Source organism: Haemaphysalis longicornis, unplaced genomic scaffold (assembly GCF_048455015.1).
Source record: "Haemaphysalis longicornis isolate Haplotype H1 unplaced genomic scaffold, Haemaphysalis longicornis Haplotype H1 scaffold_1, whole genome shotgun sequence".
NCBI lineage: Eukaryota > Metazoa > Arthropoda > Arachnida > Ixodida > Ixodidae > Haemaphysalis > Haemaphysalis longicornis.
In genome coordinates, this window is record NW_027526203.1 from 6,950,254 (window position 1) to 6,966,610 (window position 16,357).

Below are 16,357 nucleotides of genomic sequence, written 5' to 3' on the forward strand. Positions count from 1 at the left end.
CTTGGATTCGCCGCGCTTTTATTTTATACTTTGCAATTTATAGCACCATTTGAGCCGCAAACGACAGCGAACAGAACCAAAACTGGACGAGAAAATGAAGTTGACGCAAAACGCGATGCTCGGCACAGACACGCAGCGGAAAGCGGGAGGGGATGGCGTGAGGCTAATGCTTCTCGGTCTTCGCGATTGCCGTGGCACGCGAGCGCGTGCGACGCCACTTCGGCCAAGCGATCAGAACTGGCAAGGGGGTGCGTAATCTCACGTACGGGTGCGTCCCTGCCCGCTAACGACACCTCAGTAAAAGTGCATGATTATATTGTGATAGAGAGAAATATCTCGTGTGAGTGAGAGATATTAGGAGTGGGACCTGGCAGACACAAGAAACTGTCTGGTCAAAGAAGACGTGCATATCGTGGCGAGAAAAAAAAAAAAAGGTTTCCTGTACCTAGAGGCTGAGTCACTGCAAGCTCAACAATGAAAACAAAAGAGCGCACATGAACAACAATTCCTGTCAATCTTGTTTTCCCTTCTTCCTGCTTTCACCTTTCTTTTGCTGCTGAGCGTTGGGATGGAACCCTGTTGGCTAGCGCTTTGCTGGTGGCCTCACGGTTCATTGAAGAGAAGAAAAAAAAATTGTCACTGAGAGTAGAAGCGCTGCTTGGGATTGTCCCCGTGATTTCCAAGGGCACCTGCAAGGGAGCGCGTGCATGTGTATATAAGTACCGACGCACGTCCATCAAGCACGAATTTGCCTGCGATCCCTTTGCTGGACGTTTAACCCTTGTTCGCGAGCTTCTCTCTCACCGTCCGCGATGAAGGTTCTGTTTCTCTGTGGGCTCATCATGGCCGCTGCAATGTTCGTCGAGGCCGGGCACGAAATTTGCGGTAAGCCTGGTATTCTTGTGCTCCTTGTGGTGGGGAATTTCGTTGTACGAGACGAAAATCTCAGCCCCGTTCAGCACCTTCATTGGAAACCAAAATTCCGATCGCCCTTTCAAGGTTCTGTGTCATGCCATCTCTTTGATAGCTTGCAAGCCCCGTGCTAGAGTGATTGTGTCTTTATCTTTTATAGAGAATTTTACGCGGAATTAGTCCTGGACTTAGCAGAAGCGATGGCTACTTACATCGCCACCTTCGCCGTCTTTGCGTTGGGTCCGTGTGTGACATGTTGCCACGAGTATAAAACAAGTTGTATGTAGAGTTGCAGCAGAAATAAGTCTACGGAATTCACTTGATATCTGCCAGTTTTGCTATTCTCGATTTGTAGAACGCAGCTCAAATTCGCCGGAACGGAACTTACGACTGCTTGTAAAAAAAAGCGACTTCGATTGGCTCAGATCTCAGGTAACTGAAAGGATACATAAAGGATTACAGAACTGCAGAAGAAATCCGGAAAGGACTTCATTGAAAGTTGAATTCCCGGACCATTTCTCCCAGTTGAAAACTGCCTACCAACCAAAGGTAGTCGACTAGTTCATTTCCGGCAGTTGTCTGCTTGAAATCGGACAGTTGAAGGACAGGATGGACATTTTTCGCAAATACTCTCCTTTTTTTCGATCACTATTTGTTGCGCACGCCACCCAGTTGCTGCTCGCTGCTTTTAATAGCTGCAGTAAAGAAATCGTGTAAATGGGAGTTTAACGGGCCACAGATGACACTTGGCTATTAGACGCGCTCGACTGCTATGGCATTTACCGTACTCCGAAATCGCGCCTTTCCTGGACCTGAAGCACAACCTCCGCTGCCTAGAATATACAACCCATGAAACAGCTCTTGCCCATCGGCACGAAAGGCGAAGCGCCCGTTTTCGTCCGCTGTTACAAGGAGAAAATCATTTCATAGTTTTCTGCAGATCTCGCTGCCGACAACAATTTTTCAATACCCCGAAAAGCAGGGGGCTGATGCCACTCCAATCACGCTGCAGGTATGTGCATGCGTACAAACAAGCGTGTATGTATTTAGGGAAAATTTCAGAGGGAGGACAAAAACACAGGGTGTGAAACACCAGATTTGGGCAGACGGTCACATGAGCTTTATAAAAAAGTCAACTGATGTGAGTTCCACTTCCTGCGTATTTCAAGATTTGATAACAACACGGTGGACGGTCGGCAGTGTACATCTTGTCATAACGTGTTTGGTCATATTTAATAATGTTTGGCGCGCCCAATTTCCTTGCCTCAGTACAGTTGTACAAATAAGAAAAAATATATTGACGCCACACACTCATTTACCCGGTTGTTTTAGATTTCACGTGTAGTAGAGGGGCACCGAGTAGGTTGTTTTTTGAATTCTTGAATCAGTGTATTCGGCTTACACCAAACTTTTTTACCGAAATCTCAAGATTTGAGTGTCACATTCAGCAAACCACTTTTTGACATATATTTTCTACGCTAAACTTTGAAAAAATGAATCTGGCGGTATTGGGTGCACCTATGTTCCTTTGGCGCGCATGTTTTTGCATGCTACCTAACATTACTTAAAATACACGGGACCCTGATATTTTATCCGCTGGTATTGATCTTCATTGGGCTTTTGGATCCCTGCTTTGGTAAGTTTTACGTATGCGTGTATGAAATGTGGTTTCAAAAACGTCACCCTAAAACTAATTACACAATTTCTCCACCGGGAATTCGTTTTTACTTAGAATGAAACAGCCGCAAAAATGACAGTTCGTTTTTTGTTAAATTCGCCATTTGAAACGAGGGTAGGATAAGAATAGCGGCATAAAATCACGGGAACAATGGTTGCTCCGTAAGGCATGATAACTCAACCTGAAATAGTCATTTTGATTTGTACTTGCCAGAACAAAGCCACAGAGTTTGAACGCAGGACGATTTTGTTCTTGATTCATACCGTTTGCTGCAAGGCGCAAAGTTTAAAAATGAGGCTCTTCATGCACCGTACTCATGAGGAGTGCCATACTTAGAAAACTCTGAGAAGTGGTCAATAAGTTTGTACTCTACTTTGACTTCTTCGAGGTTTAACCGTCAAGTTGATCCGATGCGCGCGACATCACCCCTAATTCAAGTACACTTATTCTATTAAGCATACGATAATTTCTCCTATGGCGTTGCATGACGTCTTTAGTAGACTGTGGACTCGAACTCCCAGGAATAGGCCCCAGTGCCTCCTGGACAATGAGGCATGAGTTTGTACGTAAGCCCATCGGAATACTAAAAACCACCCGGGATATACTTCGGCAGGAGCACGATATCTTTGTGTTTTTTACCCTGATAAGGAATACGGTTGCCTTTGTCTGTCAACTGAACACTTCATGGGAAGCGCCAGAACAAATTCACTAATACGCCACTGTTGTGAATAACCCGTATCAACCACAGAGCCCTTGTTGGAATGAATACTGGAAATACTGGCGTAGCTATTTCTTAACAAAAAACGTGAAGGCGTGCTTGTTCTATTGCCAAAATATACATATATTCATTGTATTTGGAGTGATTTTGGAAGTAGTTTTAATTCCCAAACCACGGTTCCCCACCCCAGAAAAAAATAGTTGTAACATTGCACTCCGACAAATGCCTGTGGGTCGAGCTTCCCCACAACGTATACGAACTAACAATCATTATGATCCGGGGGCAAAGTTGGCCAATGACGATCTCCGTTGCGAGATTTGACTCGATAAAGGGTGCCTGTGCTGACGTTACACCAAGTAAACATGACGTTTGGCCTTGAATCATGACTACAGCGCAGATCACCTTTATCGGGTTTAATTGCATGGAGCACCGTGTTATCGTCATTTTTGCCCCTGCGGGCAGAGTGATTGTTCAGTGATTGTGAATAAGACTCCCGTCCGGGAGCCGAAACGCCTTCGTTTTTATACATTTTTGCTCGGAGTCAGCTTTTAATTATTGTCGTTGCACCTCGTAGGGCAGTAGAACCAGGAACAATTTAAATACTGAGCAAAATAACGCTTTTATGACCGTACTAGAAATTATGCTGTCCACCCGATTTTAGCATTATATGTTATTGCGTTAAATTACATAACTTTCGGCCACATATGTCATAGTGTTAATTTCATGTTTTAAAAGTTGCAGGACAATGCACCAAAGCTACACCTGTGAAGCCCGCTTTAGTGGAAGGGTCCGGATTAATTTTGGCCCCCCGGGATCTTTAACCTGCATTAGAGTATTAGCCGAACTTTGTATATATATATATATATATATATATATATATATATATATATATATATATATATATATATATATATATATATATATATATATATATATATATATATATATATATATATATATATATATATATATATATATTAACAAGGGTAAACAGTCATGAAAGCCAAGTAAGGCATACGGGAAAAATGTGGTAGGTCATTGATTATCACTGGAACCGGTACAGATTTTTGAAAGAAAGAAAAGAAGTGGAGACCTGCCTTTCGAGTTTTCTCCATTTCTTTCAAAAATCTGTACCTGTTCCTACGATAATAAATTACCTACCACATTTTTACCGGATTGTTTACTTGGCTTTCATGAGTGCCTACGTTTATGAGAGAGACAGAGAAAGACAGACAGACCGACAGACAGACAAAAGGGTAGGCCGTCAGGAAAGCTTAGGAAAGCAAAGGGGTAAATGTCGCGTTCTACTAAGAAAATCCGCATATCGCGGGGAAGTGAAAAAAAAAAAACATGCCTGATCTGAACCCACGACCTCCAGAATACGCGTCTGATGTGATAACCACTACCATACCAGCTGGGCTGTGTTCCCCTTCATTTTCTTGGGTATTTATGTTGAGGTATTTATGTTGAGGTAAGCCAGCACCTCTCCGACAGCTCGAAGGGACGGATACCATCTTTTTAACCCCCGGGCCATGACTCGAGCGTCTACGACATGCCGAGAGTGGTCGACCAGAGTTGAACCTTCGTAAGCTCCCTATGGCACAAAGACTGCCAGAACAGAGGCCCTCGCTATGCATGTAGCCAATAATTCTGATTCGCTACATGCACAGCGAGGGCCTCTGTTCTGGCAGTCTTGGTGACATAGGGAGCTTAAGACGGTTCAACGCTCGTCGACCACTCTCGGCATGTCGTAGACGCTCGAGTCATGGCCCGGGGGTTAAAAAGAAGGTCTCCTTTCCCTCGAGCAGTCGGAGAGGCGCTGGCTTACCTCAACATAAATATCCAAGAAAATGGAGGGGAACACAGCCCAGCTGCTATGGTAGTGGTTATCACATCAGACGCGTATTCTGGGGGTCGTGGGTTCAGATCAGGCATGTTTTTTTTTTTTCACTTCTCCACGATTTTCTTTGTAGAACGCGGCCCCCACAACGGCGAGTCACTTGCAAATAAACAATTGGGCAAACGGAACACGCGAGTAAATAGTGATGGATAAAGACCACGGTTATACCTGAAGAGTTTTAATGGCTGGCCGTAGTGTCAATACGGTTAACAGCTTAGATCTTGGGCCTCTTCGGAGAGGGTGGTGGTGGTGGCTAAGTACTTTTGGGACCTTGGAGCTATACAGAGTCTAGGGATAGGGACGGATACGTTGCAGGGCCCACGATAAACGCGTAGCAATCGCTCTTTTGTGACATCTGCTTCGTATGAACTGTGTGCACGGGTCTTACACTCGAGCTGCAAATGTACGATCGCGTCGTCTTGGAGCAACGATCTTAAGTTGATTATTATTTGCAGAAAAAGACCACGACCAGGTGAAGGCGTTGCTGACGTGTATGGCAGAACATGTTCCAGCTGAGGTAAAAAACTCATACTCATTGGGGCAAGCCTGTTGACAAGTTAGTTAACAAAACGTGACATGCGGGTAAAAAGTCTTTATATTTTCGTGTCATTCTTTTGTGGATGTTCGCCTGGGGTGGATATGTGATCTTAGGTGCCGACTTGTTATATCGTTTCACTATTCGCTTAGCCGGTAATTGCACAGTGTATTTTAACAACTTTCTTGCTTGCTTTGAAGCGTAGTATGTTTGGATTAACAAAAGGAGAAATTATTGCTGAGCCAAGTCAGCTTTACGGTTGGGAAACTGAAGACTATGATTAGGTATTTATATTTACAATACGCAGGGTGGCTTATTCTTGCCCCCATGCCGAAGCTTGTTTTATTTTAAAAAGGTTATTAGGGCTGCGTACACGCACTTTTACCTTCCTGCTTAGATTTGGCGGCGGTCATTAGAACGCAGACTACGTAACTTTCCCTTGCCGAAATAATCGCTGATTCATTGACTTTCAGAACTAATTACTTGGACACGGTATTCGAGGAATAAATTGGCGCAAGTTTCAAGTGGGCAATAAACCGATTGGCTCCTTTAAAAAATGGGCAACTCCACCTCAAAAAAATACGCGAAACTTCGGCCTCTCAGACGCTTTATACTTCACTTCGGGGCTTGTGCCCTCGCATCTTGAAGATACCACTAACACCACCGAATAGCCTAGGAGAAACCCAAGCGCTGCACAACGTATATTCTTGGGTGTGCGCGCGAGGTCTCAAAAATAGGTGCGACCGAAAGCTGAAGGTGCTTTCAAACATGAACCATTTTGCAGGTGAAAGAAAAGGCAATGGACATCATACACAAGCAGGGAGACAACGCCGCCGAGTTTGTTAAGAAGCAGTGCGAGGTCGGAGTGGACTTTGTGAGTATATTCGATAGTACTGTCGCGAAGTTGCCGCAGTCACGTTTTCGCTTCGACGATTTGGACCAGAATGCTTTGTTCCCACCTACGGCCGAGATGGTAGGGCCTAAAATGGCGCTTTTGTGAAAGGGCATAGCTGCTCGTGCGGGCTCCTTCGCGCCGAATGGCGTCGCCTACCTTTTTGTGGATTCCATTAGTTAATTTTTTCTGGTGCACATCCGAGTTGTGCTTTATGCATGTGCGGATGTGGTTGAAGCAGATATACAAACGCTTCTCCGATTACACGAAGGCTGCGAGCTCTCCGCACAGAACAGAGACCACGTGAGAGAGCTCACCACTCGTCTCGGCTGCGCTTGTTCCTATGAATTCCCGAGTTTCTTGTAATCATTTACCGATATAGGGCGAGGGCGCAGTTTTTGTGTGTTACGCTTTGACCTTACATAAACCAAATGATATGGCCTCCACCCTTTTACTTCAAGATTATTCTCGACATGGCGATGTTCCGAGACTTCGAAGTTGGGAGGGCATGCCAAATACTTCCTAATCACGCCGACGCAATACGCAAAGTAGCGAACGCCCGTCACGTGGCGCTACAATACGCATGAGAAAACCAGCACTTTCGCGTATACAGTAATACCTCGTTAACTCGAGCTCGCATATCTAGAAAAATCGGCTACTCGAAAAATCAGCTGCCGAAATTTTCCGCGCCACCGAACCATTTCCTATATGTCCCATGTATTTGTTACCCTTTATTTCGAAGTATTTTGGGCCAAACTGGGGATATCTCTAAATCTAGACTGAGAGTGGGACGAAAATGTCGCCGCCGCGGACCGTTTCACAAGATTCGTGCGATGCTGCCGCTGCCACGCCAAAGTGCCTGGATATTTTTCTCGTTTTTCCGCGCCGGACGCAAAGCCGATGTTTCCCCCGAACATGAAAGGAGCCATGAAGACAAAATACAAGTTTGTTTTATTCGAAAGATTTCGCGTTTCATAGTGCCCCCAGCGCTTGTCCGGCAGCAAATGCTGCCGTGTTCACTGAGAACTCGATCCATTTAGGTTAAAATTTTGATTCTCGCGCCAAATCGTGGGTTTTTCGTAATGTCAGCAATGACGTCAGAAGCGCGTCCATTCAAGCGAACTTCCACTGCGTCATTCGGGTTTGCGGCTTTGCTGTCCGTCAGCCCTCCCAGATGGCGCTACTATAGTAATCTACGAAATGTTGTCCGCCGTTGCTTTGTTTTTGGGCGTATTTGCACCTGGCTTTTTTTCATTACTGTAAAAAGTGATCGTCTCGTGAATGGGGTATCCTCGACAAACAGGGTCACGTAAGACAACGCCGCTTACGCCAGTCGACCAGTGCCCCGTAAAACCACTTCAAAGCGGCGGAGTGCTGTGCAGCTAACATAAGACGCCCATACCAAGAACAGTGCGCATCGGTACTTCTATGCTTACGTGCGTTTTCGTAACTTCCATTGTTTACCGCACCGTTCTTACTGCAGAAAAATGAATATGCATTACACTTAAGCGCAAATAGTTCGTTCGGAAAGCCTGTAAGCCGTGCCTAATTTGCGTTTGCTTTTCCCGTCCTCAGCCAATCGCACAGCTGGGCTCATATGACATCATAGGTTCTGTTGAAGGAAATGAGGTAGTGGGTCGCATGGCCATTCCGTTTTAAGTGTGCACTTTATAAGCGACCCCAAACCATCCACCGCCGGCGTCGGCGGCGGCGTCGGCGTCCGCAGTGCTCCTCTATATTTAATAAAGAAACAGCATCCCGTGCCAGGTTTCGATCCGAGGACTTTCGGGCCGCAGCCCGACGCTCTACCGAATAAGCCACGGACGCGACGCTGATATCGGTGTCAGAACGCGCCTTATATCTGTAACGCATTCAAACTACGTCGTCAGCGGCGTGCGTTGGCGACTCAGCGGCGTTATAGCGGCTTGATAACTGCGTGGTGTACACGTGATACTACAAACCCGATGGAAGAGATGGAAGAGAAGGCGGCGAGGCGGTGGGCTGCGGGGGCCGAGCGCAAGCGCCGCAAGCGGGCCGACAACCGTGCATTCGCACTTTCACATTCTCCCCCTCGGGGAAATGCGGGGGAATTTTTTCTTAGTTATGTAGCTTATTTGATTGAAGTGTGCGTTAACAGTGGTGTCAGTATGAATCTATCGAGGCAGTTTCTCGAATGAACATAACTTGTGTTTTGTCCTCATGGCTCCTTGAAGTTTTAGCCTATAGACGTATCAACTTCGTCAACCAATCCTGTGGCACGTCATGTGACGTTAGAGACATGCGCAGAGGTACAGTGTACTAGAAGATAGAGGTGTGTCGTGCGGGGAAAAACCCAATGGAGAGCGCGGGTTCCTTTGGCGCTGAAAAAAAAAATTGTATGGAGCGCAGGCGTTCCCCGGAGAACTCCTGCTGCAGCCAGCGCCACCTATAGGTTTTTAAACGAAGCTCAACGGTTAATTGAAGGGTTATATAAACCGTGCAAGATTGGAAGCTGCCGTCGAAGAGCTGGTAAGCAGTAGCTGCTTTTTTGCCAAGAACTCGATATTTTATGGCAATCCGCGCAACTTTGCTTGTCTAGAAAATCCGCTTATCTCAAATATTTCCCGGTTTTCACTACTTAGAGTTAACGAGGTATTACTGTATTTACTAACGTCAAATCAGGCGGGTTTAAACAGTATCTTCTCGTACTTGCGGGCTTCTGGTGCAAGAAAGTAACGGCTACACTCTAGCACTGGTTCTGCATGGCGCCGTCTGCATAGCTATATCTATTGGCATATGAGGCATTTTTTTTTTCGAAATGAGCCAGATACACCAAACGCGAATTTGAGAAACAAGCGGAGTTTGTTACCGGACCTAAATTCAACGCCGTAAGCTATTATATAGTATATTTTACATGTCCCCTAGGTGAAGCTTATGGCCACAAATAATTAAACATTATGGCGTTAATATCAGCAATACTGGGGTGATAAGCTTGTATTTGCCTTATAATGAATAGAAACACTCAAGTTGACGCGGCATTCTTATGAAAACTTTATTTAAATTGACTTTCAAGCACGGTGCGATTGAGTTTTTGCAGAAAAGGCATTAAAAATATGCAATAATTATTCAAGAACAGTAGAACCATACATGGAGAGCAAGTGAGTGCTCTTGGCACCATTAGCAGCTCTTTTCAAATTCTTCCCTGGGATAATTTTCTTGGCAACACCCGAAGGCACTCACGAAGTAAGCAAGCTCTTTATTGCTTTGCCATGAATTTCGAAAACTCTTCTCAAAAAGGCTGCTCATATCTTCTTCTTCACCTTATAAAGTTCGTACTCTCCATGGGGGAGGGGGGGGGGGGCAGAAAATATTTTCCAGGACTTGTAAGCGGTGGCTATTTAGTTTAGTACTAAAATGGTAAACACGGGAGTAAAAAAATAAATATATCCAGAGTTATTTCGTAGGGGCGGGGAAGACGAAATGAAATCATTGTTTCACATCTCCCGGTTCCATATCGTTCCCTTCTTCTTCCGTCCACTTTGTCGTTGACATCTGGCGATAGATCTTTCGCTGATCTCATAATTGCCGTGTGAATTCACTATAAGCTAGCTCCGAAAAGCATAAACAAAAACTTGCGAAAACACCCACCTAACAGTCTGAACAGTCGAGCCGAAAGCAAACACCCATTGGGCAACTGAGCAAATGGATTTGGCTCGTTTTGATCCGTGAAACAGCAGGATCTGGCTCATTTTCGATACGAACTACGATCTGCGTACACGTTTTCAGGGCGTTATCTCGACTATTTTCTTGCCATCCCTTGTTTTTAGGGGAAAGTTGGCGAGTTTTTCTTGTCACTGCAGTTCTACCCGGCTTAGTTTCGGTTTCTGGATCTGGCTCATTGCGAAAAAAAAAAAAAATCGGCTCTTATATTTTTCACAGCAGACACCTGGAGACTGAGAATTGCGCGTATGTCGCACCCAAATACCTTGAACCTTCTAGAAAAAAAAAAAAAGCGGTTAGGGAGTTACCCCGAACCGAACTCGAGGCCTTTACGCCGTGACGCCGGCAACCTAACCACTGGGCCACCCCAAAGGCCCGAGGGGTACGGGTTAGCAGTGGTGGGGGAACATGTGCAGCCAACTGGATAGAAAAAGAAACGCTTCCTGTTGTCGAAAGCGAACGTGGGTCCCTCGCGGTATGAAACCGGCGCCTATCCGATTGAGCTATCGGAAAGGCGCCGGTAGCTCAGTTGAATAGTCGAAATGCTGCATGTCGGGCGCACAGCATTTCCTTTGGGTTTCTAGCGCGAGCGTTGGCTCTGAACCTGGCCGCGGGTTCTAGCGCGTGCCAATGCGGTTCACTTTGGGAGAGATAGGAAAGCCTGTCGACGAAACGATCCGGGCCTGCCAGTCATAGAGAACTATCAGCGGCAAGTTCGGAAATCCATGCGAGGTGCAACAGCCGGGTCTCCAACGAAGGGAGAGGGGCAGCCATCTCTGCTGTTTCTCCAGCCTTGCACCACTAGTGCAAGCTGCGCCCATTTTTATGTATAACTCCACCACCGGGTATCTCCCTTTATTGCGTATCGACCACCATATTATGCTAAACCGCAGTTTTCAGGACACCAGGTGCTCCCCGAGGCCTTGTGGTATTTTTGATTTCAGTTTTGTTTTACTTCATTGGAAGTATATTGCCTAAGATTGAAAACTATGAATGGTCATGAATTGCAATACTGTATTTAATGAACCCATCCCACGGCAGTGGACTGCCACACGATTACCTTCAGCGATTCTAGTGTTGGTCGATAAGAGCTACTAGTCTTTGATTACAAATCACGGCTGTATACAATGCGTGTATGGATGAGCCTATTCAAAAGTAACGTTCACAGAAGGACTTGGCGAGCATAAAAGAGAAATTTGACCGAAAAGCTTATATTCTGACGAAAAACCGCCCGCAATGTAACGTTCCAATTTTTTATTCGGTTTTTACTTTTTTTTTCTGTGTTTCCCGTGCATTTGCATTTAATGCTTTCAATTATAACTGGTCGGCACAATCATTGCCGAAATCATTGCCGGTCGGCACAATCATTGTTGAAAACCGCTAGTGTCCCTGGTATTTTTGCTCGTGTTTCCTTTTACTCCACCGCTTATAAGTGCCACAATACAGAAAATGTTCGGCGTTCTCCCAATTTTTGACCCTGCATAATACGCAGTGTATATACAGGGCTCAGAAAGGCTAACTCATAGAAGCACAATTCACCCATAAACTTGATGGTGTCACATTTATCGACTGTTGACTATCTCCGATTCCTTTTCTGTCACTTTCAGGTCGAGGTGCTCAAGAAAGTACTCACGGTGAGCATAGTTTTTGGTGTTTCGTTTTTTCATTTCAGGCTACCGCCACTACAAAGCGCATGACAAATCAGTGAGCTGCAGACATTAGTAAACGCAATCCTACTTAAGCGACGTATATCCAGTTGGGCGAATCCGAAGAAAATGGTTTTTGTGGGGGGATCGACGCCGGACTTTAGTGAGGACCACGCGGTCATACCATTGATGTCCGTATGCCGTGCGTACTCGCGGTTTCCTACGATGTATGCTTAAGGCAATTTCGAGATGAATTCTTTACGTGCACCGAAAGCCGTGTTTACAAAAACACACCAAACCGTCTTATTAAAGCGAAGTCAAGTACACTTCGCATTCCGCCTTGTTCTCGTGCAGTCTTCGCGCTGTTTTGCGATACGACGAATAAACATGCCATTTGTTTGATGCAGGGCTACGAGACTGTCATTACTACAGATTGAATCGTACGGATATGAAGTGAACATATTTACGCCACAATTAAATTGCTACTGCTGTCCTGCGTGGACCTAAAGTATGTTCGAGTAAACAAAGGCACTGCTCAAGGTGTCTGTGAAGCCGTATTGTAGAAACGCCATGTTTGCGAACGAAACGGTAGCAAAATATGTTTCTCTCAGCCTGAGCGCATTTCTTCACGAGAGATCGGATTGAAGGTTTTAGAGCTGGTTACACCCCTGGTAATTTGACCTGAAACGACACTATATTAAATGAAAGTACCTCCAAAACTTTCATTCATGTCGGAAGGCCGCAATATAAATTTCAAATAGTAATTTCAAGCCTCGAATGATTCCGTATATATATATATATATATATATATATATATATATATATATATATATATAGTGAATCACAAATTCTTGACTGCCAACCCTGATTCGCTACATGCTTAGCGAGGGCCTCTGTTCTGGCAGTATTGGTGCTACAGGTAGCTTAAGAGGGTTCAACGCTGGTCGACCAATCTTGACATGTCGTAGATACTCGAGTCACGGCCCGGGGGTTAAAAAGAAGGTCCCCTTCACCCCGAGTAGACCGAGTGGCGCTGGCTACCACCCCCAAAAGCAGGAAACAAAAAATACCTTAACATAAATACCCGAGAAAGTGGTGGGGAAACAGCCCCGCTGGTAGCGTAGTGGTTATCGCACCAGACCGGTATTCTGGAGGTCGTGGGTTCGGATCCCACCCGGCGGGCATTTTTTCACCACTTTCTTTCTGAATCAAAAAATTATTCATCGGTTTCTATTACCCAACACAACCTCCGCTTTGCTTTCCGAGGTTTTATTGGCGGCCAACCCCTATTTTCTGTCTTATTTCACCGAGCCCCTCATTTCCCATTTTCTGATTCGCTACATGCTTAGCGAGGGCCTCTGTTCTGGCAGTCTTGGTGCCAAAGGCAGCTTAAGAGGGTTCAACGCTGGTCGACCACTCTCGACATGTCGTAGACACTCGAGTCACGGCCCGGGGGTTAAAAAGAAGGTCCCCTTCACCCCCAGTAGTCCGAGTGGCGCTGGCTACCACCCCCAAGTGCAGGAAACAAAAAATACCTTAACATAAATACCCGAGAAAGTGGTGGGGAAACAGCCCCGCTGGTAGCGTAGTGGTTATCGCACCAGACCGGTATTCTGGAGGTCGTGGGTTCGGATCCCACCCGGCGGGCATTTTTTCACCACTTTCTTTCTGAATCAAAAAATTATTCATCGGTTTCTATTACCCAACACAACCTCCGCTTTGCTTTCCGAGGTTTTATTGGCGGCCAACCCCTATTTTCTGTCTTATTTCACCGAGCCCCTCATTTCCCATTTTCTGATTCGCTACATGCTTAGCGAGGGCCTCTGTTCTGGCAGTCTTGGTGCCAAAGGTAGCTTAAGAGGGTTCAACGCTGGTCGACCACTCTCGACATGTCGTAGACACTCGAGTCACGGCCCGGGGGTTAAAAAGAAGGTCCCCTTCACCCCCAGTAGTCCGAGTGGCGCTGGCTACCACCCCCAAGTGCAGGAAACAAAAAATACCTTAACATAAATACCCGAGAAAGTGGTGGGGAAACAGCCCCGCTGGTAGCGTAGTGGTTATTGCACCAGACCGGTATTCTGGAGGTCATGGGTTCGGATCCAACCCGGCGGGCATTTTTTCACCACTTTCTTTCTGAATCAAAAAATTATTCATCGGTTTCTATTACCCAACACAACCTCCGCTTTGCTTTCCGAGGTTTTATTGGCGGCCAACCCCTATTTTCTGTCTTATTTCACCGAGCCCCTCATTTCCCATTTTCTGATTCGCTACATGCTTAGCGAGGGCCTCTGTTCTGGCAGTCTTGGTGCCAAAGGTAGCTTAAGAGGGTTCAACGCTGGTCGACCACTCTCGACATGTCGTAGACACTCGAGTCACGGCCCGGGGGTTAAAAAGAAGGTCCCCTTCACCCCCAGTAGTCCGAGTGGCGCTGGCTACCACCCCCAAGTGCAGGAAACAAAAAATACCTTAACATAAATACCCGAGAAAGTGGTGGGGAAACAGCCCCGCTGGTAGCGTAGTGGTTATCGCACCAGACCGGTATTCTGGAGGTCGTGGGTTCGGATCCCACCCGGCGGGCATTTTTTCACCACTTTCTTTCTGAATCAAAAAATTATTCATCGGTTTCTATTACCCAACACAACCTCCGCTTTGCTTTCCGAGGTTTTATTGGCGGCCAACCCCTATTTTCTGTCTTATTTCACCGAGCCCCTCATTTCCCATTTTCTGATTCGCTACATGCTTAGCGAGGGCCTCTGTTCTGGCAGTCTTGGTGCCAAAGGTAGCTTAAGAGGGTTCAACGCTGGTCGACCACTCTCGACATGTCGTAGACACTCGAGTCACGGCCCGGGGGTTAAAAAGAAGGTCCCCTTCACCCCCAGTAGTCCGAGTGGCGCTGGCTACCACCCCCAAGTGCAGGAAACAAAAAATACCTTAACATAAATACCCGAGAAAGTGGTGGGGAAACAGCCCCGCTGGTAGCGTAGTGGTTATTGCACCAGACCGGTATTCTGGAGGTCATGGGTTCGGATCCAACCCGGCGGGCATTTTTTCACCACTTTCTTTCTCACTCAAAAATTATTCATCGGTTTCTATTACCCATCACAACCTCCCCTTTGCTTTCCCAGGTTTTCTTGGCTGCCAACCCGTATTTTCTGTCTTATATATTGTGTGTGTGTGTGTTTCGTCCTTTCTTTTCTTCATCCAGTGTACCGTTCGCTAGCAGTGTGAGTCCATCAAAAGCCGAAGCTACACGTGTAGAAGAATACCAAACCCAAAAGTGCGCGCGGAAAAAATCTTAGTATTCTAAAGCTGTTCTCTTCTGTTTGCTTGTTTTTTTTTCTGAACGTTCTCTCTTGTTGTCTTTCAGGAAGAAGAAGCAGCCGCTATTAGGAAGGCGTACAAGGACTGCCACGCTTGAGCGGTCACCTACGCTCCAAATGCGGAACAGCGGATCCGATACCGGTGTTGGGCATGGTGCAATAAAGACAGCTATGACGCGCCGCACCGAGTGTCAGTCGTTATTTGGGAGAGTTTTTATTCCTTCTAAACAAACAAACAAAAAGTTTCCCCCCTCACCGAGGGAAACGTGCGGTGCACGAAATTTCCGAGCTTTCAGGTTACACCTTTCATTTCAATTCAGTTTACTTAATTACTGCAAAACATCTGCAACAAGGCACTCATTTGAAGGAAGCGTCTTGTGATAAAGACTCAACCAGAATTACAATCGCAAACATCACAATTCCACGCGTGGCGTGACTAGTCCTGTGCACGGAACTCCTGTGTCGTTCAGTGTTGCCCTATAATGAAAGTTGTCATTTAAAAAAAAGCACTGCTCAGAATTACTTCATTTGGTTAAGCGTTTTGGATGGCAACGGGTTAGGTCAGGGAGGGTGAGGGTTGGGGCGGCTTGGCTGTGCTTGGCAGGGAAGAAGAGTATACGTGCGAAGGCAAGGTTATAAAAAGTAATGCATTGACCTACGTCCCAAACACTACAAAAAGTTGCAGAAGATCCGTAATCATCCTTATGAGATGAGAAGGCGAAAGCGGGTTGGCTATTACATTTCGGATGATGAACACTCCATGACGCTGTCAGTGTCGCCACTGCGATCATACAGTCACTTTCTACACTGCTGATTCAGAACAAGCGCTTCGGGGCTGGTTGCGCCATCTTGCGAATCGTCCGCAAGGCAAAGACCAACCACGAGTACAGCGCCATGTTTCTGTATGCCTCAGGCTGAAATTAAGGGCTCAAGCCCTTTTTTTACTCGAAAGTTTGCCGAGCGGCATAACGGTGCACGATTCACCGGTACACGAACAAGTTTGCTTCGTGTATAAAGTCCAGAAGTTGCCGATGAAATAGTCCATGAGCCCAGCGCT

General features: G+C 46.1%; 1 protein-coding gene across 1 annotated transcript; it reads left to right on the forward strand.

Annotated features, from left to right (window-relative positions):
* The first annotated feature begins 731 nt into the window (after positions 1–731).
* LOC144175008 (antimicrobial peptide microplusin-like) lies at positions 732–15,484 on the forward strand. Its single transcript, XM_077704018.1, has 5 exons — positions 732–885; positions 5,664–5,725; positions 6,528–6,617; positions 11,942–11,968; positions 15,348–15,484. The coding sequence occupies exons 1-5, from the start codon at positions 813–815 to the stop codon at positions 15,396–15,398; spliced, it is 303 nt and encodes a 100-aa protein (XP_077560144.1). The 5' UTR covers positions 732–812; the 3' UTR covers positions 15,399–15,484.
* The last annotated feature ends 873 nt before the right edge of the window (positions 15,485–16,357 follow it).